The 23,604-nt window shown below is 39.2% G+C and overlaps 1 protein-coding gene across 1 annotated transcript; it reads right to left on the bottom strand.

Moving 5' to 3' along the window:
* Positions 1 to 521: 521 nt before the first annotated feature.
* On the bottom strand, positions 522 to 23,577 carry LOC127656168 (secretagogin-like). The gene is made up of 11 exons (XM_052144352.1): positions 23,421 to 23,577; positions 23,180 to 23,250; positions 19,478 to 19,570; positions 10,346 to 10,435; positions 10,083 to 10,139; positions 4,755 to 4,832; positions 3,004 to 3,059; positions 2,509 to 2,554; positions 2,330 to 2,389; positions 1,200 to 1,268; positions 522 to 969 (listed from the first exon to the last, which is right to left on the bottom strand). The coding sequence occupies exons 1-11, from the start codon at positions 23,491 to 23,493 to the stop codon at positions 841 to 843; spliced, it is 822 nt and encodes a 273-aa protein (XP_052000312.1). The 5' UTR covers positions 23,494 to 23,577; the 3' UTR covers positions 522 to 840.
* Between the last annotated feature and the right edge of the window lie 27 nt (positions 23,578 to 23,604).

The following is a 23,604-nucleotide window of genomic DNA, read 5'->3' as shown; positions in this document are numbered from 1 at the left end:
AGCACTACTGCATGTTTTCCAAAGGCGTGGCTGTAACAGTGAACAGAAGCGATGAATAGAATTGATGCTGTCACAACGGTACACTACAAACAGTATCATGCTACACACCAGGCATGGCTTTGAAAAACTGACAGCTGGTGTGAGCTTTAATTGAGGTCGACATGCTTTATTACATGTTTAAGAAAAGTCTATGAGCACTCATTAGTTTCACTAATTGGAATAACAAAGTATGATGTCATTAACTTTACTCACAGTTAAAATGTTTCAACATAAGAGTACTAAGAATTGTTCAAAAGTCAACATGAAATCAAAATGTAATAAATGCCTCTGGCTCTGAAACAACTCACCTGTTTGGCTGATGTAGCCAACCCCTCTAATTTCATAAGTCCTCCCCTCCAACCACTTGTAAAATACAATAAATTTTCACAATACAATATTTTTCTTCTTGTGGGTTATGAATATTATTACATGTTGAATTTAAGGTAAATTCAAAACAGAAAACCAGGTCAATCTTTATCTGCTTTTTAATGGTTACAGTACATATAACATGTCTCTTGCAGTCACCTATATCATACATGCTTAATATTGATGAATATTCATTGTCGCTGAAGTGGACAGTTTTAAAGTTATCAGTTATTAGTAATCAGAGTTATTATATTACATTAAATTAATTTAAAACCAATAAACAATAGAATGCAAACTGTTGTCCAAATAAACAACACACAAGTACAGTATTGTCATATGTAATACATAGACACATGCTTACAACTTACACAAATATAGTATGTCTAGTTTTCAGAAGTAAATGTGGTGTAAAAACTCCAGTTTACAATGTGAGGATTATGGTTTCAGCTTCACTCCCAAACACAAGGCAAGCTCGCTCTTTTGGATCTTTCCATCTTTATTAACATCACAGTGACGCAGCAACACTTCACGGAGCTTATCCAGATCCACTCCACTGATACTGGGCTGAGAGACAGAAGAAAATGGAAATAAAGAGGGAAATACGGAGAAACATGAAGAAAAAGAAATAGAGTGCCAGAAACAGGCACTAATACGTTTTTCTAGTAACAGGATTGAACAAGTAAATTCAGTTTTGCTCTTAAATTAATCAGCTCTTATTGCGAGTGCATTTGCAGTTGAAGATAATACTGTGCTGTACTGTTTCATTCTTGCTAATGCTTAATTCATTCACTTACTTTGACGAGCTCCATCATGTCTTTGACAAACCCGTCTACCTCTGGTCCTTCAAGAGCTCCAGTCTTACTCTAGAATAAGAGCCAATCAAGAAATACAGCTTATGTACTGCCAATAGGATCACAGCTCATTAGTCTGAGGTGAGGTTACCTGCCGTGTTTCAAGCTTAATAGATCAACAATTTGAATTGTAATATAAATCATCTGATATTGCTGCTGCTCAGTATGTGCCGCAAACACTCGCTAGAGAGCGCCGCTCGCTCACTCTGACTGAAGTGGCGAATGCAGACTAAACGCCAGCCTTTTGCACTTTAGTAACTGAGGAATTGGAATGCCCAGTTCCCAATGCACTCTAAGTCCTCGTGGTGGCCTCAGTCCGGGTGGCGGAGGATGAATCTCAGTTGCCTCCGCGTCTGAGACGTCAATCCATTTTATTATTCTGTATTCTCTCTTCATAACTCGCCCAACTTCACCTTGGTCCAAACTCGTATGATTTTCTTTCTTTCATGGGACATGTAAAAACCAATGATATCATTAACGTCAATGGCGCAACCTCTTCATATAAGTTCAAAAGACACAATATTGCCCAATTTAGAGTTGCATGGACTACTTTTATGGTATTTATGGTGTTTTTTTTTGTCATTTATGGAAATCAAAATCATCAGTCCCTTTTGGCCCTCATTGTATGGAAAATAGCAGCCTGGACATTCTGTAAAACATCTCCTTTCATGTACAATAGAAGAAAGAAAATCAAATGAGTTTGAAACTAAATTAAGGTGAGTAAATTATAACAGATAACAACTATACCTTTTATAAAACTGTTCATCCATGTCCTGTTTCCCTTTTATTTGTAACTGACAGAGGTTGTACCTGTAGCAGTGTTGCAGGACATGTTTGTGCTTATGTTAACCAATATACCGAACAGTACAATGAAAAAATAATTTTAAATTTAAAAATGTGCTTCATGTGGTAACATCTAAATGAACTGGTTTGATTCAAGTAAAATATATTTTTAAAAATCAAAGAATCAACCTAAATACATTAGGTTAAACCAAAATGTTAAGGAAGAAATAGCTCATCACAATTGCATATTATCATTTTGTTTTTACAGTGTAGAAAAAAGGAGTTCTTACTACATCATAGTGAGCAAAGATCTTCTCAAAGTCTCTCTTCCTCTCCAATTTACTACTGGCCTGAGGGGGGACAGGAAAGAGAGATGACATCATGCATTGTGTAGACTAGCAGATTATTACATTTGGGAGTCACAAACAGGAAAATAATGTTAAAGGAATAACAGAGATAAAGTACTAACATCCATTTTGAACTGCAACAGGAAGTTCTCTTGTAAAGCCAGGATTCTGTGGGAGGATACACACAACAAATCAATGAATATGCCAACAAAACCAACTACTTAATCAGATACAGTTGGTTGACTTATTCTTCACAGAACCTGACTATTTACTGAAGGATTCGGAATAAAAGACATCTGTAATTGCACAGATTCACAGTTCTCTGCCTTTCAAAGAACTAAAATAGTGATGCCACACAGCTAAGCAGTACAGCACCCATCCACCTTTTTGTGGTAAATCTTAGCTGGCTTTTCCACTGTTTCATCCTACTGCCTTAAAATCAAAAGATGTTAAGACAGTAGGATGAAAGAAAAACACAAAAATAAAATGGAAAAAATAAAACCACAAAAAAGCATGCACACACGCACGCACGCACGCACGCACACACACACACACACACACACAGGCTAAACTGCTCCACATACAAAGAACAAAAGTGGTATAACTATACACATCACCTAGCAAGGTCATTCAGATCCAATCTTCCATCGTTATTTTTGTCAAAAATTTTCATCTGGAAGACACAAACAAACGACACACTCAGGATGAGAAATACATAAAATTCTTAAATTTGCCTAGCATTAAATGATGAAAATCAACAGAAACCAACATACACATTAATAAAATAAACAAAAGATCTCATTGGTATTCATGAGTAAATTTATAATATATGGATAGGCATGAAATGTGTACTGCAGTGTTCTGCATGGAGCCGCATCACTCTGTTTGATGGAGAATAAGGCTGGGCATTGAAATGCATCTATTTTCCCACTACAAACTCTTTAGACATGTTTGTAAGTACTGTTTTCTGGTTTGTGTGCAGCTATGTTGTGTTTTCTGTTGTTAATATGGCTGGTGGTCCTGTTGAAGTGAAACAGAACGTCCCATTTCTCGCATACTGCGTAGCTACCATTGCTCTCGTGCAAAGAGCTCTAAAGCTTGCGTGCAGACTCATGAACTCGCACAGGAGAATACCGGTTAGTGAATATTTTTACCAAATAATACATTTGATTTTATTTTTTTTTCTCACCAAACCTTATGGTATAGTTTCTTAGCAATCATGAGTCTGCTGGAATATTTTATTAGACTTCTGAATTTTGTGTCCTTTTGAAGCTTGAAGAGGTGGTCACCATAAACTGCCATTATATGATATCACTGAGCACAATTATTATTTACAATTTCCCCCTTTGTGTTAAGAAAAATAAAAAAGTAATATAGGGCTATAACAACACAGGGGTAAGTAAACAATGACTGAATTTTCATTTTTGGGTGAACTAATCCATTATTGCTCTACACTTAATGTATGAATATAGCAAACTACTAATTAGATCACGTTGAATAAACGCAAAAACTCTTACAATTATCATGTGCTTATTTAATCATTATGAGACACCTTTGTTTGCTAAATAAATGAATCAAGCATCTTTAAGGAGTGATAAAATACTTTTAATAATATATTTTTGGGAATGCCTTTATTGGTAAGTCAAGAAGCTAAGATTTTTAACTGTACAGCAACTTTCATTCTTAAATCATTCACAGTTTCATTTGCTGCACATATTGTAAAAGATGTGGGCTGCTGAGATCAGGGCACAATAAGGGTAATGCAGGAAGTGGTCAGCTGCAGTCTGCAGCCACAATCTCTTTACTGTCTGGCATGGCTCAACAAAAAACAGACCTATCAATCACTAAATAAGTGTACGGCACAGAGCTTAGAAAACGAAGAGTATGTGAAAGAGAGCTACATAATGTATGGATGCATGGTTGATCGGATACATTTTTGCATAATAATACCTGTAAATGGTTGGCATTTCGGCATATATACTGAAATGTATTGTTATGAGACACTGACAATGTATTGACCATGTCCTCTATTTGCATTTCTGCAGTAACAACTAAAGGAATAGTGAATGCGTCAAGCTATGTGTTTGAAATGTTAATGGCCTGTGATCAATAAGCATAAATGTCATTCAATAAACAACACTTTGGAAAAATTGCCCCTTGCTGAGAAGCCATGCAGTATGACATCTCTACAGTGACCCTCTGACATTGCTCATAATTAGCTGTTTAGAATGCAAGTGAAATGATACATAGTTGTGGAAACAAGGTTTCTAGCATGAAACATGATGGACAGAAAGGTCCCTAATGATGGATGTAAACTCACAACCAATCAACAAATGGCTTACATAGAATTTAATTAGAAGAATGTTACCATGGTATCTGTGTATTCATCCAGCTTGCTGGAGGGAATATTCCTTTTTTGCTGTAGAAACAGGTCCTTCAAGAAACCCTGCCATGAGAAATACAATCATTTTTATCTTTAAATGATGTCTACTCAAAAGAAAGATAATAAAAAAGGTATAGAAAAGTATAACTATATAACTAGTAATAAAATAAGTCAAAAACAGTCAGCTGGCTGGTTATTATACCAAAATAAAGACCAAATATTTTCCCAATTATTAAATGGCTACTTACCAAATAATTAAATGGATGTATAATATACAGTTTGAGTTCAAATAATGCATTAGCTTACTTGTATATTGCCTCAAAGCTTTAGAAATGTCCTGGGACAAAGTTGAATTATACAGTTTAGTGGTCAAAATTGCTGAATGCTGCAACTGACCAAACAGATTGTACTCCTCTGAGCTGTATTATAATCAATAACGTCATGGTTACTGTTGTAACCTCCATTCTCTGAGGGAGGGAACGAGATGTTGTGTCAAATTAAGTGACACAAGGGGTCTTCCTCTGAACTTGAAAAAAGAGAAATCAGGAGGGCCATCTTCAGGGATAGGGCCTTGAGCTCAACTGACTCAAGCAGCTCGAAGGGGATTTCTGAAGGCCCGAGAGGACCACTGAGAGATCCCAGGAGGGGAACAGGCTTGGCCGGGGAGGGTTCAGTCTCCGGCCTAGTCGATAATCAAGTCGTGCTTACCTATGGACTTGCCATCTTGCTTTGTGTTGGGCTGTGATAACAGCTACACGGAGTGGTGGTGGTGTAGTGGGTTAAAGCACATAACTGTTAATCAGAAGGTCACAGGTTCAATCCCCACGGCCACCACCATTGTGTCCTTGAGCAAGGTACTTGACTCCAGGTTGCTCTGGGGAAATTGTCCCTGTAATAAGGGCACTGTAAGTCGCTTTGGATAAAAGTGTCTGCCAAATGCATAAATGTAAAATGTAAATATACATACACCTTCGAGGTGGAGGGGGACAGCCTCCCACCAATTCACCAATTCACCAATTCGCGAATAAGCGCCACTTTAGGGTGTAAAGTTGCCTGGTGGAGGAAGTTCTCTGGCTTGGTTGATCGTGTCTACGACTGCAGGGGCCAGATGTGGAGGTTCTGGAGGTCTGAGCACGGGTGTCAGAGGGTGCCCCGTCCCTGAGAAAGAATGTCTTTCCTCAGGGGAATTTTCCAGGGAGGTGCTTTCGTGAGGAGTGTAAGATCCGAAAGATAAGGTCCGGGTACCAGGATGACCTGTTCCTCATCCTCCCTGCACAGCAAGAGCTCCTGTCTGGGAGTACCAGAGCGGGCAGTGGGAGTTGTCCTGGGAGGCAAAGAGGTCTATCTGTGCCATGCCGAATTGGTCCCAGATCAGCTGGACCACCTGGGGGTGGAGCCTCCACTCTCCGCTGGGCGAAACCTGCCGCAACAGCGCGTCTACCGTCGTGTTGCGGTTGCCAGGATGTGAGTGGCAGGCAGCGGGCTGAGTTACGGCTGACTCCAAAGGAGGAGATGGTGGGCAAGTTGTGACATATGACGACAGCGCATGCCGCCTTGGCGATTTATGTACACTTGCCCTGGATTAGTGGGAGAAATCTCCGTAGGGCAAGAGCCAGCAACTCTAGGCAGTTGATGTGCCAACTGCCTAGAGTTGGTCCTGTGGTCCTGTTCTGTCCAGGGGCCAGCGGCAGCGTGCCCGTTGCACACGGCGCCCCAACCCCATCCCAGTTAGAGACTGAGGAAGAGGTCCCAGAGAGGCGTCTTCGGAACTCATCAGCGCTGGCCTGCCTGGGCTGAGCAGTCGCGGGTCCAGAGGCGAGAGAGCTGTGTCCGGGGAACGGGGACTGCAGAGATTTGTGGCAGTGTGTGAGGAAATTGCTCTTTATTGAAAATGTGGGTGACACACCCTGAAGGCGGTGTGGCAAATTAAACAAGGATTCTCCTCCCGGCCCTCCACCGGGGGTCTTGGTACCAGCTCCGGAGCGAACATCTGACCGCCTGGGTCACCAATCTCTAGATCGCTTCGGAGGTTTCCTGGTCCTGGAGGGGGTCCTGGAGACGGGGGGCATACGCTGCCTGCGAGGTGCTCGATGCTGGGGCTGAGAGCTGGGCCCCGGATGAGGCAGAGCTACCTATTGTTTAGCCGCAGGGGAATGCCCTCGGTGAGCAGGCAGGGCGCGCTGGTTTGGCGGCGCTGCGGCAAGATGTGCCATCTGCTTCTTCACCGCCGGAAACTGCTGGACGAAGTCATCAACGGTGTTGCCGAAGAGGCCAAGCTGGGAGCCAGGGGCATTGAGAAAACATGCCTTGTCAACGTCATGCATCTCCACATTGTTCATCCTGAGGGGATGCTCCTGGACCATGAGGGTGGCCATCGCCCGCCCGAGTGCCTGCGCTGTGACCTTCGTGGCTCTGAGAGCGAGGTCGGTGGCAGAGCGCAGTTCCTGCAGCACGTCGGGGTCGGAACTACCCAAGTGCAGATCTTTGAGTGCCTTGGCTTGGTGAACTTGCAGGAGAGCCATGGCATGCAGGGTGGAGGCGTCCTGTCAGGTGGCGCTGTAGAATTTTGAGGTCAGTGATGACATTATTCTACAGGCTCTGGAGGGGAGTACCGGGCGGTCCCGCCAGGTGGTGCCGTTCTCAGGACACAAGTGGATCGCAACCACTCTGTCCACCTGGGGGACCTCTGTGTACCCGTGGACCGCTCCGCCATCCAGGGTAGTGAGAGCGGACGAGCGGAGGGATTGTTCCGGGCAGTAATAGGTGCCCTCCATGACCATGTCAGCTCGTCATACACTTCCAGGAAGAACTGAACTGGGGGGGCGTGGCTATGAGCGGCTGAGTGTATATACATTTACATCTAGTAGCCGTGAGGGGGGGGGCAGTGGTTTCCAGTCCAGCCTCACATTCACGGCAGCCCGGGAAAGCATAGCGGACATCTGCACGTCAGCCTCAGACTGGGCGAGCAGACCCAAAGGTGGCAGCCCAGACGAGTCGTCAGCATCAGACAACGCAGTGACGCACTCCGATGCAGCGGCTATGTAGTCATCCAATTCCGGGTGCTCAAGGGAGAATGCTGGCTGCCCGCGAGGCTAGCCGCACACATCCCGAGCTCGGACTGAAGCAAGCGTGCCGGGGGGCGGGTGGTTCGTGGAGATTTACCCGGCGAAACCGAGCCCGTCGTCATACCCAAATCGCCTTCATCGCCAGCCGAGTCATCCTCAACCCCGTGGCAAGAAGGAACGACGTGGGTGGCGGCTGAAGTGGCTTTCTCTCGAGCGAGAAAAGAAAGCCGCGACCGAAATGTTGCCATGGCTATGTTCTCGCACTGAGAACATGAACCATTCATAAAATGCTGCCTGCGCGTGATCGCAGCCTTGGCACGTGAGGCAGCTTTTATGACCGTCAGAAGTGGAGAGAAATCAACCGCATCCAGGAACTATACAGAGGCGGAATGACATCTTTAAAAAGACGCGTCCTGAAAAGGATGTTCAATGCCTGCTGTTTTTATGAGTGGGAACTCAAACTCTTTTAGAGGAAATAAACTCTTTTAGGAGGAGAAACACTCTTTCAGGCAATGAAAGCGCTGTCGAAGCGCCCAGGGCTGTGGACTATACAGCGTGCAGAGAGAGAGAACTCCAGCTGGAAATGCGCCGTAGATCGAACAGCAGTGCTTATCGCCAGTAGAGGTAAGTGGAACAGTGGTGAACAGAAAAATTCTGACTGACACTCACTGCCCCACTTCCCTTTATACCCATATGTCTGGGGCGGGGCATGTAAATTCTGTCTGCCAACTTGACATTGGCCTTTTCTCAAGTTCAGAGGTATGTTTGGTGTCCCAGGCAGACCCCTTGTGTCACTTCATTCGACACAACGTCGAGTGAGTGACAGAAGGGGAACATTTGCATATGTTTCTTTCAATACATGGGTGTTTATGTGTTACCTTTTGTCCTGTTATCTATGCTAAATAGACCATTTGTGAGAGTATTGACACAGTAAGGAGGGTCATGGGAAACAGATGGCTATTACTGTTCTTTCCTTGGAAACTTTACAGAGAAGCGTGATGTAACATAACATTATTGTGATGAGGAGGAGATGCCGTTTAGAGAGAGGGAGAGATGCACGTGGCTGATTGCATGTGTGTCTGTTTTTGTTTATGTTTGTTTTAAGTTCATTTATATCATTAAAGTTTATGTTGACTGTTCAGCTGGTTCTTGCCTCCTCCTTGCCCATTCTTTATCTGTTACAATTATCAAGAGAACCCTCATTTAAATATGCTTAAAAATTCTTATAAAAATGTAAAGTGGGTTATAAGGGAAAGGAGGAGGTGAGAACCGGCTAGGCAATATAAATAATAGTTTTAATAATAAACTGAACGAAACACAAACATAAACACAGAGCAGCTCCATGTCATTCCCTCTCTCTCTCGAACCGCTGTCACCGGCCACCTTTATCCCTTGCGCGCCCCCATCAGGCTGATTGGCATGCGTGCGTTGTTCCAGCCTGGCCCCGCCCTCCTCCACTATACAAAATATTTCAAGAATAATGTTTGATTAAGCCAGTTGTAACTCTACCCTAAATTTTACAACTTTGTCCATTTTTGATGTCTATGATGCTCGAGTCTGACAAAAGAAGCTAATCACAAGTAACTAATCGTGTACACTTTAATATTAGCAGGTGTAATTCGTAAGTTACATTTTCACTCCAAGTTTAGTAGGGTTGGGCGGAGGCTTGGCACAAGGAAAATCTAGGTGGACAATGCTCCCCTAGCCCACCCTTAAACCCGGGTTGGAAGTATTATTAATAAGATATGCATTCCTGTTGACTGTATTGTGTAGTTTATAACTTAAAATACAACTCGGTCTTTGTGCCACCATGTGGCAAGAATTCAAAAACACTCTTGTTTAACAAACTTTGGCCACTAGGGGCAGTGGTTAGACTTTGGTAAACACAGACCAATTTCAGGTGCAGAACTTTTGACCTCCTGTTGTGGAATTCACAGTGTGATCAGTCCGCTTTGGGCTCCAAGGCCCCTTGGCACAATCAGTGCAAGTTCATAACTACAGCCCCTGGGCCCATCAGTGCATAGAGTACCTGTTGACCAGCTAAATTTGGTATAAACAAGTGGTTTATTTTATGAAATGGAAGGCAAAAAATATCACTTCCAAATTGTTGTATGAAAAAAACTGGGGTTTGGTTGAGGGGGTCTTCAAAGACATCTGCCAAGGGGCCTCACGTGACCATGAGCCGGCCTTGCTGAGATGATATATTGTTTTGATTTGTTATTGACGATATTCATCGGTGTGCATTTACCTTAAGTTCCACAGCTGATATGTAACCACTGCTGTCAGCATCATATTTCCTCCAGATCTGCCATGGAAAATTTGGAAACTCTTTTAACATTCAGCCAACACCAATTCAGAAAATATATTTAGATAATTTTAGTTGTCAAAGTTCAATAACCCATGGTTAATGGACTTAGTTTTAATTTTAGGTATAAAAAACTAGTGTTAGATAAACAGTAGAGAAAAGAAATGAAAGCATGATGTACATAATCATCTATAGTGAAAGCTTACCTTCATAAACTCCACACTATTATCTAGAGGAGCTTCTCTACGAAAGATAAGGAGGAAGTTCTCATCCTCTGGCAGGATCATATTGGCCAGCTATGACACACACATACACACACACACACACACACACACACACAGACACACACAATGACATGTTGTTATACAAGAAAGGGATACAACTTTTATAATGTCCTATACCTCTATAACTAATGGAAGGTTTTATCATAGTGAATTCAAATTATGAGTCTCCACTCATAAATGTCGATTACTTCCTTAATGATATCCTACCAATGTTTTGTAGACCCATTTCCTGCATATTGACATAGGAAGGGCTCTTCATGCATTACAACTTTCTGTTAAGAAGTATCTAATTGTACAGCCTGAAATAAAGAATGACAGGAGAATGACAAGACACAATGTAAACAGAGTCTGGTGTTGCAGTACCAGTGTGCATTCTTGCGCTTGAGTTTTTATAGAAAGAGAACAACAGTTTTACTTTTGTTGTGTGGAAAATGTAATGACTGCCCACGTAAATCTCGTAGCCACAATGATAGCGTTTTGGGGGTTGTTTAAAGGGTTTTGCTATGAAGTTGCTAGGGGGTTCTTCAAGTTTGTTAGAATGTTGCTAGGATGTTTCGATTGGTTGCTAGGTGGTTGCTTACTGGCCCAAATCTAAAGAGCCCACCCTAAGCATTGGGAACCTACAGTATACTGTATAATTGAGAACATTTGGAATAGACATTTACCTAGACTCTTCAAGTTTTTTCTTACTATTCTACTGCACTAATATGCTATGATATATTGTTATCCCTTCGCCCTCTGGTCAAGGCTAATGTAGTGTGGTGTTCCCTGCAATCAGGGCAGAGTGAAACAAGGCCAAGCACCCTCATTCTCAAACAACAAGATACATACAAAAACCACACACTCTTGTATGCAAACCTTAAGTGCTGCCCTACAGATTTGAATGTCCTCATATCTTAATTGCATTTGCAATCCATTAGCGAAATGAGTTGGATGACAATCAATACGTTTTAACGGGTGGAAAAGAATCCGCTATCCACAGCACAGAAGTGATGTTAAGTTGTTCATCTTTCATAAGCTTAAGCTGCCAAATGCAGTAAGTCTCTAGAGAAGCCGATTAAATGTTGAGTATTGACTTTATAACAAGTGTCCAATACAGTATATATTTTCATTTACAGGACACCTCCTTATACATGGATCCTGCCTGCGATGCTTTTTTGTAAGGACAGCAGATTAGTTTTGGTTTTTAATTTAGTGATGCTTGCTAATAAAAGGATTATTTACGATTAGCCAATTGTATCTGTCTGCATCCTGCATGAAGACAAGGAACACCCACTACAACACACGCCAATTCCAAGTAACGTAACCTTTAAATTATATGTCACACATAATAGTATTAAAACAAAGATATAAATGGTGAAATTGAACATTTCTCTGTTCTGTTTTCTTCAGTTTGCTCACAAGCTAACAGGTTAGCCTTTTAGTTTAGCATATTCTTCTCCTTTTCAATTTCATCACGTTTCTCCTTACTGTCACCACTTAATGATATGCCGAATTGATTGTATTCAATAGAACTTTTATATTGAGTATATTTAATCATTTTGCAAAATTTAAATTGTAATATTTGTAGGATAGGTATAGGTTTCTATACTGTTGCTACGGGACTCCAAATAAACACAACAAACACATTGTGTCAACTGTTGGTTGGAATACGTAAGCATTTTAAGCTCCCTATGTCGTGAATCAGTATATCGTGAATACGAATTCGGGCATCGGTAAGGGTGTTCTTACACTGAACATTGGGAACCATACAAGTACGTATAGCTGCAAGCTGGAGATCTCCAAATGGGGGCGGGATCTTCAAAAGAGGATGGGGTTACTCCAGAAGGGTGCGTGGTTACTCCAAAAGGAGTAACCATGCACAAATGCAGCAGACAGGGTGCTGACTAGAACCACGGAATATGATCATTTTAGCCCCATTTTATCGTCGTTACATTGGCTACCTGTTAAATTTCATATTCATTTTAAAATTCTGTTAACTACATACTAAGTTTTGAATGGTCTAGCTCCGCAGTACTTAAGTGAACTTCCACCACGCTATATCACGTTCATTATGATCGCAAAATTCTGACCTGTTAAGAGTTCCTAGAATATCAAAATCCACAAAAGGAGGTACATCCTTTTCATATTTGCCTCCTAAACTATGGAATAGTCTCCCTAACAGTGTTCGGGATGCAGACACACTCACTCAGTCTAGACTAAAGACTCATCTTTTCAGCCAGGCATACAGTACACCTAATATATCCATTAACTCTTTGACATCATATATTTACACTTGTGAGCAGCTTCTAAAGAGTTGAGAGACTTCAGATGACATGACGATGTTTCTGGTAAGAGAACATAGTGAGCAACAATGCTCCCTGGTTTTTATGGTGCATTGCACTGAACAATTTTGTGATTGAGACAGCACTAGAAATGGCCAACTCCTTGATCAGTGCAACGGACATCACACAGAAGTCTGTAGATGTGTGTGTTTACATCTGGTAGACGTATTTATTAGGTTGTTTGCTCATTTGCAATATGCCTTTAAGGTGTACAGTATGTCTTGTATGTCAATGAGACATTCAGCAGCAAGTCTTTGAGACCTTTATGATTTAGAATGTTTGTAAATCTGATCTTTTTAAGCTGTTTAGCAGATGTTAATTAGATTGTGATGCTTTCAAGATGAAAAGATCTAAAACATACATTGCAGAGCATTACGTGTGCTATCTGGGTTATGATTGTAATCTCGCAAAGTATCCCACCCCTTTCCGATAACTGACACTAATTATGAAACAACATAAAACACAGCATCAACTAAGCTAGGCCAATAACCACTTACCATAACGACATGTGGATACATATTGCCTGTGAAAGCAATCTGGCATCTTAAAGTATGTTAAGAGAATAATTCCATTAGCTGTGCTATTAACAAAGCATTTTCATAATACTAGGTCTTTGTCAGAGAAAGCTCTTAATGTGCATGTTATTTCTCTAACTCAGTTAACTGACAAATATTTGTGATCAGCTTTCAGATACTTGAATTGAGGTCTCCTGCCACAGAAAGTGTTCAGGCCATGAGTTTATTGCACTGACAATGTGTGCAAAGCATGGAGTGAAAACAAGTACAACCTAAACAAGTTAGAAGCCAGATCAATGTTGAGTCAAGGCTGGTTGCCCATATAATGTGATTTGGAAATGAAAATCAATACTTAAAAAATAAAAAAATAAAAGGCAAGTGACGCAAAAAGCAAGTGGACTCTTTGTTGAAAATTAGTTGTCTGTACATTAGTATATGTACATTAGTAAATTTCATTAGCATATCTATTTAATCTGACTGTATTGGAAAGCCAATCGTTTTTTTTTTTTTCATTAAAGCCCAGCAGCACCCTAGATTTGTTATTTGTCAACAAGATGAGTCAACAAAATTCCCTTTCAAGGCTAGTCAGTTCACTCACTGGCCATCTTTGGAATGCTCCTGGGCACCTATTTTCTATGAATACAAGCAGCATAAAAGTGCAGCTCCTATTAACTTGAATGGGGAAAGACCCAAATCGCCAAGACAATTGGTCAAGAAAATTGTTCAAATCGGCAGTAAAATCTGATATCAATGGTATCATGATTCATTAGCTCAGATCACACTAAAAACCCTTTTCAGGCTGGTTCAGCTAATGCGCATACACGTTCTCGAGTTGACTGAGTTGGCGATTTCTGTATCGTAAAGGTGATTGGTCCTTTTACCTGTAAGGCGGGACTTCTTTTCTACATCTGCCATATTTGAAGTTCCAGTTTCTCCCATTCATTTGAATACAAGTTCTCAGTCTCTGAGCTACAGTAAATAGTCTCTGGTCAACATCAACATTTTTGGTCCATTTTATTGAACGAGAAAATGGTCATATTCCAATCAATATATCTTCTGAAAGTTTATATATTTCTTTAAGTTTAGGAGTACACTAACATAGCTATCAGACTAAAACTCTTCTACTAAAAACATCTGTCTACTCCAAATGTAAGTTATTTAAGATCATTTGTGTATGAGTACACAAAAAACATCCAAAATCGATGGTGAATACAAGGTGGTACATTGTGATGTGGAATGGAATTTTTTTTTTCTCTAATGTATGTATGTAATTATTTTGACTTACCTATCATATCTATGTCATGTTAATCTAATCCAATAGCACAGGTTTGTTTCTGTATCAAATAGCCAATTTATATGACAACTTGTGCTGCACTTTCTGGCTGCTGTTGTAGCCTGCATGGTGATGCCTGCTTTCTCTTTCACCAGCTGTAAAACTTTACAACCTAAAGTGATATGGGAGATGAAACAGTCTGTATAAACTCAATTCAAAACTTTAAACTGAATAATTTTTTCCTTAGCTGTAAAATACAAAGTGTTGTTTAAACTAGGACTGCCCCCTGATAGTCAACTAACCATTAGTCGATGAGAAGAGTCTTGGTCGACCAAGTTTTGATTGGTCGGTTGGCCAAAAAAAAAAAAAAAAACTCTGCAGGTTACCGCTGGTTGAACGCAAGGTGGTACTATGGGGTAATTTTTGTTAAGCAGGGTTAGGGGTAAGCCTACACAATAAAGTAAGACACCTTGATTTCAAACTTTGAACTTTATTTTTGATTTATTTTAACTAAAATTTAAAACCTTGCTGGTTTTTCCGACACATTCAGAATCATTACCGCATTTGCCGGTGTCACTGTGGCTTACTTCATGCATGGATTGTAAAATGTATACTTCAAAGGCTCATTTTTACGGATTAGTATATCTCAGTAATGTAGAACAGTGTTAGCAATGTGTAAAGCGTTCAATGGCAAGGAGGATGCGAGAACCAGCTTGACAATATAAATTATATTTTAATGGTAAACTTAAACAAAAAACACAGACACACACATGATGGTCAGCTGCCCGTAAACAATCTCTCTCTCCCCTGCACCACCTTCTGCATTCGGCCTTTATCCCTCTCAGAGGCTTGATTAGCCTGATAAGGGACTGGGTGTGTAGAATCACAACCCGGCCCTGCCCTCCGCCCTGTCACACAATGTTACTTATAACATTCTTTCTTAGACCTGGAACTCAAACCATTTTCTGATGCCCCCAAATATATATAAGTAATTAAATTAATATCATAAACATGCGACTAGTCAACTAATAGAACGACTAACGACTACTAGTCGACTAGGAAAAACTTTGGTCGGGGACAGCCCTAGTTTAAACCACCCTGTAACCAAAGTGAGCATGTACACTGATGGCTCTAGTTTTACCATGACCTTCTGTTACTGTACAGTATATCAAATACCATGTTTCAACCATCACCCGTTTCCTCTACTAAAATTGCCAAGTCAACCTTTAACATGACAAAGCAAATAACACCTTTAATTTTGGGTTGAAAACAGTGATAAAAACAGTTAGAAAGAGCCAGTAGATAACAGCTGCAGCAACAGAGAACCTTCTGTCATCACTGAATGCACAAACCAATTCAGCTATGTTTTTGTTTTGTTCAACTGATAGCCCTACTATGGAGACTTTCACACTGGGAGCGAGCATGACTGTTGTTGAACCTGTTCTTTACTATTGCGGGCAAAGACAAAGAGTTCAAAATGACTACAATCCCAGATAGAGTTTTTTGTTCAACCAAAATCCTAATGATAACCAGAAAAAATTACAGATTTGGTGCATAACGTGGTTATGATAACCAGAACAAATTAAGATTTGGTGCATAAAATGCTCCCACTACAAATTATACATTTTAACCAGAGGTACAAAAAAGGTCCCCTTGAGTCCCCAGTGATGCCCCTTAACCAGTACCTTTTTTCTAAGAGAATAATGGTTCTCTTAACATGTACATAATATTGCTGCATTTTTCAACAGTAAGGTCAGGGGTGGAAAAGTACTGTAACTCAAGTAGAAGTACTGTAACTTCCCAAAAAATGTAGTGTGAGTAGAGTAAAAGTAGCTGTCCTAAAAACTACTCAAGAGTAATATAGTAGCTCATATAAAGTACTCATGAGTAGTGAGTATTGAGTAAAGGTTGCAAAACCTATGCCCCATTATAATGAACACTGTATGCCAACGTTTAAAATACATCACTTATCTATAAAAAGAACAGTACATGAATCTGATTCCAAAAAACAAAAGGGAGACATGATAACAGAAATTACATTATTTTCAAGTTATTTTCAATACTCTGATCATCATTTTAAATCGTAATGTATGAAACAATTACATTAAAATATGTTTAAGTGTAGGGTCTAAATTTCCCTTAATGCCGACAGAGCGTTATTGTTGCGCATAAAACATGTTCAAACAATTCAAGGAATGCAAAAAAATACTAAATAAGCAGCATCACTTAGCACGTCATGTCCTGCACAATAGAGGAGGTAGAGCAGGCATGGGAAAAGTTTTTTTGGTACAGGTGCTACATCATGCTTAAAAAGGAATAATTCACCCAAAAATGAATATTCTCTCATCATTTACTCACCCTCATGCCATCCTGGATGAGTATGACTTTCTTTCCTCTGCAGAACACAAATTCAGATATTTAGAAGAATATCTCAGCTCTTTTGGTCCATACATTGAAAGTGAATCGGTGCTAAAATATTGAAGCTCCACAAATCACATAAATCAGCATAAAAGTAATCTAATTCATGTGCCTCCAGTGGTTTCATCCATGCCTTCAGAAGCGATATGATAGATGTGGTGAGAAACAGATCAATATTAAATTCCTTTTTTACTATTAATTCTCCTCCCTGCTCAGTGAACCTCCACTTTAACTTTCACTTTCTTCTTGTGTTTTTGGTGATAGACATTCTTCATGCATATTGCCACCTACTGGGCAGAGAGTAGTCTCACCCAAACCTGTCACATAAATTCTGAAGTCATGGATTAAACCACTGGAGTTGTATGTATTCCTTTTATGTGCTTTTTGGAGCATCAAAATTTTGGCAACCCTTCACTTACATCAAATGGACCTACAGAGGTAAAATATTCGTCTAAAAATCTTAATTTGTGTTCTGAAGAAAGAGAATCATACACATCTGTGATGGTATGAGAAATTTCTTTAAGTAGCACATGGGGGGCACATTGTCCTCCTTTTGTGATACAATGTTTAACATTGATTTAGTTCTTGTCTCTTTTAAGCCCAGAAATAGTCGTGTTCTCATTCTAATGCATGATGCACAATTTTCTGAAATTTGTGACTGATGGAATATTCTGTATTGCTCTGCAAATGTTGATACTTTACTATCTTTATAAAGGCTAAGCATAATTATAAATAATTTTATCATCTCTACTTTCCTGGTAATTTATTATACAAATTAACACACTCTCTACATCAGGGGTCATTATTATAAAAAAATACAATTATTAAAAATGTCACTGTTTTATTCTATTACATTAATACTTTTAAAGCTACTAAAGTTATTCAGCCAAAAGTAGTGAGTCGTTTTCTCGTTTCCTTGATATTGTTGTTTAATTAATAGCCTTTTTATGACATATCCTACTAGACAGTGCTCAATTTGGTTACATGTACACTTCAAGTCCAACATTTTGAAGCAAATACGCTTTTTGTCCTACTGTTTAAATTCACTTTAGACATAAACGACTGAGTTTACATTAAATCCTCATCAAGACGGGCACTGGCGGAATTATGAAGTGTATTTGATCAATTAGGGCGCTGAAACATTATCCGACCAACAACACGCAGCTACAGATGTCAGGAAATAAAGTCAATCTTCAATATTTTTGAATCTAGATCAACCAACCAGTGGTGCTCTTGCAATCACGATTGATGTAATAAATACCTCTGTTCTAGATGTAGAATATAGTCTAAATATAGAAAACTACTCAAAAGTCTTTTTCCGATAAACATCTAGATAATTTTATTGCCCAGTCTTATTGATAACATTGCATTAATCTCTCACAGCAGCCAAATAATCTCAGTGATAGATAGTTCAATTACAGGCAACGTTATAGACACACAAAATCTAGTAAGAAGAAATATGAAATGTACCTCAATATGTTTCTTCAAATTAGAGGCAGGATTAATGCTGATATCTGGCTTGAGCAAGATAAACTCACATGACACGATCATGCAATTGGCCTTTTTCACTGCGAAAAGCCCTTTCAGGTGTGGCCGAGATGTTCAGCTGTAAATTGTGCTTGAGGCATCCAACAGTTGGCGCCAAATCTGAAGCTGCCATTCAAGTTTTTATGTGTGATTTGACTTGACGGGAGCCATGAGACTCTTCCTAGCCAATCGTGTTGATAGATAAAAAAGGACAGGGAAGTAGTGAACACAGACAGTGGGAAAATAGTGCAGTAAAAGAACAGTTACAGCACTTAAAATATACTCAAGTAAAAGTATAAAAAATTTTAACGACTTAAAAAAGTACAATTCCTGGGAAAAAGTAGATAATTACAGTAATGTGAGTATTTGTAATTCGTCACTTTACACCCCTGGGTCTCACTTACAAAATGAGTAGCACACTATGTTTTTCTTGGATGTGTACCATGGTAATAATACAGTACCATGTAATCATTCAGTACCATAGTGCACATAAAGAAACAAATAAAAAATCACTGTACTGTGGTACCGCTACAATAAGGGATATATTATTAGAGCAAAAAGTGATACCTGAACTCCAGAAATAAACTTTTTGTTTAAAAGCACACAGGTTTGGCTTTTTGTTTAAAGGTACACACAGTAATTTTTTTGTTTATGTTGCGCTGGCATTTGGATGTGTCCAAAAACTAGGAGGTTACCTAGATAAACTCCTACTGTAGTATAGCCCCAATGAGGTGACCCGCTCCATGTAAAATAAAACAGCTTTTATTATTTTATTAAGTCTCATGTCTGGAGTTTCATCTCATGTACATGACTTTGAACTTTTTTTCAAAAGTACTACAAATTTTTTAGGGGGAAAACTTTTCAAAGTAGAAATGACTGAATGCACCTTTAAATGTGTTTCTTATTTCATGGTCATTAACAGTTAGTGAACACAGTTCTTTCTGAAGGTTGACAAAAAGGAAAAGAAAATGGAGAAAAAACATGTAATATACTGTACCTCCTGGATTTGCAGGCGTCCATCAGCTGTGACGTCATAGGCCGACATAAACCTCGTCTTTGTCTGCTGCACTCTTTCCTCTGTTATCGTATCCTGAGGAAAACAGAGAAAACAAACCAGTTACCATGACGACCCTTCCATTATTTACCCATTAAGTTCCTCATCATCACACATTGGACTGGTACACCTGTGCATCAACAGAGCTGCCCTTAAGATATGCCAGTACACAATGAACAACTTTAATTTAAATAAGCCTGCTACATAATAATGCCCATCTAACGTGATCACTACCCCAGTAATAGCTACTTAGGGACTTCTATATGTTTTGTGTAAATGTATGGAAATAGTGTAAATTCATTTGTGCAGCCTTTGTAGATAATTTTGTCAAACACAGCTTCAGGACACACATTTTAAGGTAGACATCAGAGGGTAACCCAACACAGCACCAAGTAGTCTGCATCGCATTTTTTTTTTTACTTTGCTAAGTTTGGTTTGCGGTTTTTGAGGATGAGGGCTGTTACACAACCGGTCCATGTCTAATTTGGCTGGCTTCTAACAAATTAATTTGCACTAAAATACAACAGAGTTTTATTGGGAAGTGTTTTCTCCTCTCTCCTCTACTTTCTCCCTTTTTATAGGTCTATTTATTTTGCTATCCTAAATGCATTATATGGTTAGTTATATTTTATTATTTGCATTTAGTATTGTTTTTTCCACTGCTGTCTGCGATCCTATCACAACCGACTGGTGACACCAGTTAAGAGACTCTCATTCAAACAGTAATGTAGAAAACATTGAAATCGAATTTTTATCTTGTGTGTCTAACCACAGTTTCCTGTAAATCAAGTGTTATTTGTTGACTTCCTGAGCAGTTGTGAAAGTTCCTGAGTGCTACTCTGAGTTAGTAATCAAGTGCACACATGCACCCTTACAGAAAGTGTCCATGTAGTATAACACCTATACAGTGTAGTATAGGTGTTATACTACAAATACATACATATGTAAATAAATGATGAAAAAAAATGGTTGGTGTTTTGTATGTGTTTGCGATTGACAACTTTTAAAAGCTAGAGCTGCCACTGTTCTTACTCAGTAACATTATAATGTTAATATAATGTCAAACCCATCTGCAGTAACCTGCACTGGTGAAAGGCAAACAGATGACAAATGTTCACTTTGTGTATAATTTGAGAGTCGAAAGAGATGGGACAGTGAATAAGCCAGAAAGCATCGATGATTTCACTTACAGGATGAATACGCCTGGCCTGCTTCCAATAGCATCATTTAATGTATAAGAACTATGTCATCAAAAACAATATTTCTGTAACTGGTGATGTGTGATTTCTGACTGTAAAAAAGGGGTTACATTTTATAAATAATTTAATCAATAACACTACCAAATATTATTATGCTACTGAATTCTTAACAGATAATAAGTATACATTCACATTTAGAAAAGTCGTGAAGCTATATGTCATAAATATCATGAAGATTATTATGAGTGTATTAACTAGATAAATCCCATGTTGTTTTAAATAACCCATGCATAATGGTGTCCAAATAATAACCTGGGCCTTTTTTCCCAAAAGCATTGTAAGCCTAAGTAAATCGTAGAATCCATTTTACGATTCATCTTCGTTTTGCGGCCCATTTCCCAAAAGCATCATAACTTACCTAGTACTTGAAAATGCTTGTAGATTAACAAGTGCTCTAGAGTAATCGTACAGCGCTAAGTGCATCGTAAGAACATAGACTTATGCAGATACCTGCAGGAAACATCTAAAACAATTAAAACGCCTATAGCTGCACTTTATGCTCATTTAATAACAGTATAAATATGTTTTATTTCATTTATATTTTTAACCGACAAGGCTAATAGTAATAATAATAATAATTAATGCATAAAATGGTTATTCAAAATTGGATGAACAGATAAATTATAATAAGTAAAGAAATAAAAGTTATTTGTGGACTAGTTGGTGAAAACAAATTGGTGGGATGATTGTTGCTTTATCAGATAGAGAAGGAAAAATGTCAATAACTTGCTGCAGTACATGAAAATCTTCTGTACAATATATTGTCACCTCATCCTTGTCTACTGTCCCTCTCTGACACCTAAGGGCGTTTTCGCCCGCCCCACGCATTTTGTAGTACTGCACCTGTTGTTTAGCATTGCGGATACAGTTAACACTTTTGGGAGTACAGAGCAGATTTTTCTTTGATTGGTGAACATCCCTAAAGAGTAGCTTCCACACGTCTCCTTATTTTGCACTCCGTAATAACACGGTGAACCTCGTTATATTCAATTAATGCTTGTTCTCAATAGCAGGACCGTACACAGGGCCTCCGTTGTCTTCACTGATCGTGGAAGCTGTAATCTTGACCCACAGAGCCGTTTTATAAAATGAAGCAGTGATTGTGTAAGAGAAATATATTGTTCTGCATAAAACGATTGCAAAACAAAATGCACTTAAGTGGTGAATTAAGTTGTACATTTAAGACTATATTTTTAAAATATTTCCAACTAGCTAAATTAGTATTTAAGTATAAAAGTATTTAAAGTTACGCACAAATATAATGAAGTTGCAATGACGAATATTGTCATATTTCAGCACTGTCACTGGACAGCGCCTCTCTTTATACAGAGTTTACACTACACGATTTTAGGCCCAATTTTCATTCGCCGACAGTTTTGTGGAGATCGCCGACAAAAGCCCGAAATCATAGGGAAATCAGAGCTCGCTCCCGTGAACAACAAACACAATGTATGAATTATCGAAGATGCGATCTGAGAGAAGTGCTGATGCGTCACCGATGTCAGCGAGATATCTAGCATGTTAAATATCTGGACCTGTCTGCGATTCCAAATTGTGCATCGTGAAATGTGTTTTGACTGAATACAACAGCAGTGTTGACCCTACAGTCAATGAGAGTGCAATAAATGGGGCACGGGAAGATTTAGTGGGAGGAGTCGTCATGTACCTGCACAGAACATCAGCTAGCATAGCTGCGGTATCAAGAAAGTCTAATTGGACTGAAGAAATGGAAGAAAAATGTGTGGAATATTGGCAGGAGCACCAGTGCATATTTGATGTTTCATCTGAACTGTAGAGTTGGAGAGATATTTTCAATTCTCTTGGCAGTCAGGTAAGCAAATAGGTATATTTTTCAGTAGGAGGTAATTTTTCATATTGTAACCAATAAAATATATGATTAAAAACATCCACATCATATAATGAAATGCATAACATATGATCTCTCGTATCACTTCTCGCGTGTACTCGGTTCTGAAATGTAATTTGTAGTCCAGGCAGAGTCATCTGGGATTCGTCAATAGTGAAATGTTTTGTAATGTGTTCACTCCTGTCACCGATTCCTCATGTAATTTGGAAAACCTACGACTTCCATGACAATACAGACATTTGTGTAATATGAACGGTACCACAAACCCGACATCTTTTGAAAGTCGTGTAGTGTGTAGGAGGCATAAGTAGCACTTAAAGCGCATCCTCGCGCATTCGTGTTTGTTTTGGGAAACACGCATAAAAACAACAAACATTCATAAAATCACATGTAGAAAATGCTCTTAACCACAAAGATCAATTGTTATTGGGAAACACAGCCCTGCTCTGTTCATTGCATTAAGTAAGGTTTTCTGCTATGTCACATTTGTGGATAAAACATTGTGGATTTTTTACATACCTCTGGTCCTAATTGTTTTAACATGTTTCGGAAGAAGTCATCAAGCTCTTTCCCTTCAATGTAGCCATTATCTGTGGGGATTAATAAAAGAATAATTAAAGCCATTTTGTCCCCAGATATATACTGAATGCATAGCAAAGACAATATGTAAATCTAAACACATAAGATATCAAGTAAATCTATAAATAAGCAAGTAAATCTCATCTGAAAGTAAAATGAAAAAAGTTTTCATTATTCTTACCATCAGCATCAAAGTGTTGCCAGATCTGTAGAAAACCAGCAGCATCTAGATTGGCAAAAGCGCAATCCATCATGGAAAAATATTAGAAGTGATACAGAGACAGAATGAGAAGAGCACTGCTGAACCTGAACAACAGAGAGAGAGACTAGATGTGGCCACTTTCATCACACTCACTATCTGAGCA

This window comes from Xyrauchen texanus, chromosome 15 (genome assembly GCF_025860055.1).
Source record: "Xyrauchen texanus isolate HMW12.3.18 chromosome 15, RBS_HiC_50CHRs, whole genome shotgun sequence".
Taxonomy (NCBI): domain Eukaryota; kingdom Metazoa; phylum Chordata; class Actinopteri; order Cypriniformes; family Catostomidae; genus Xyrauchen; species Xyrauchen texanus.
Note: the sequence above shows the minus strand (reverse complement) of the source record. Positions and strands in the feature narration are given on the sequence as shown.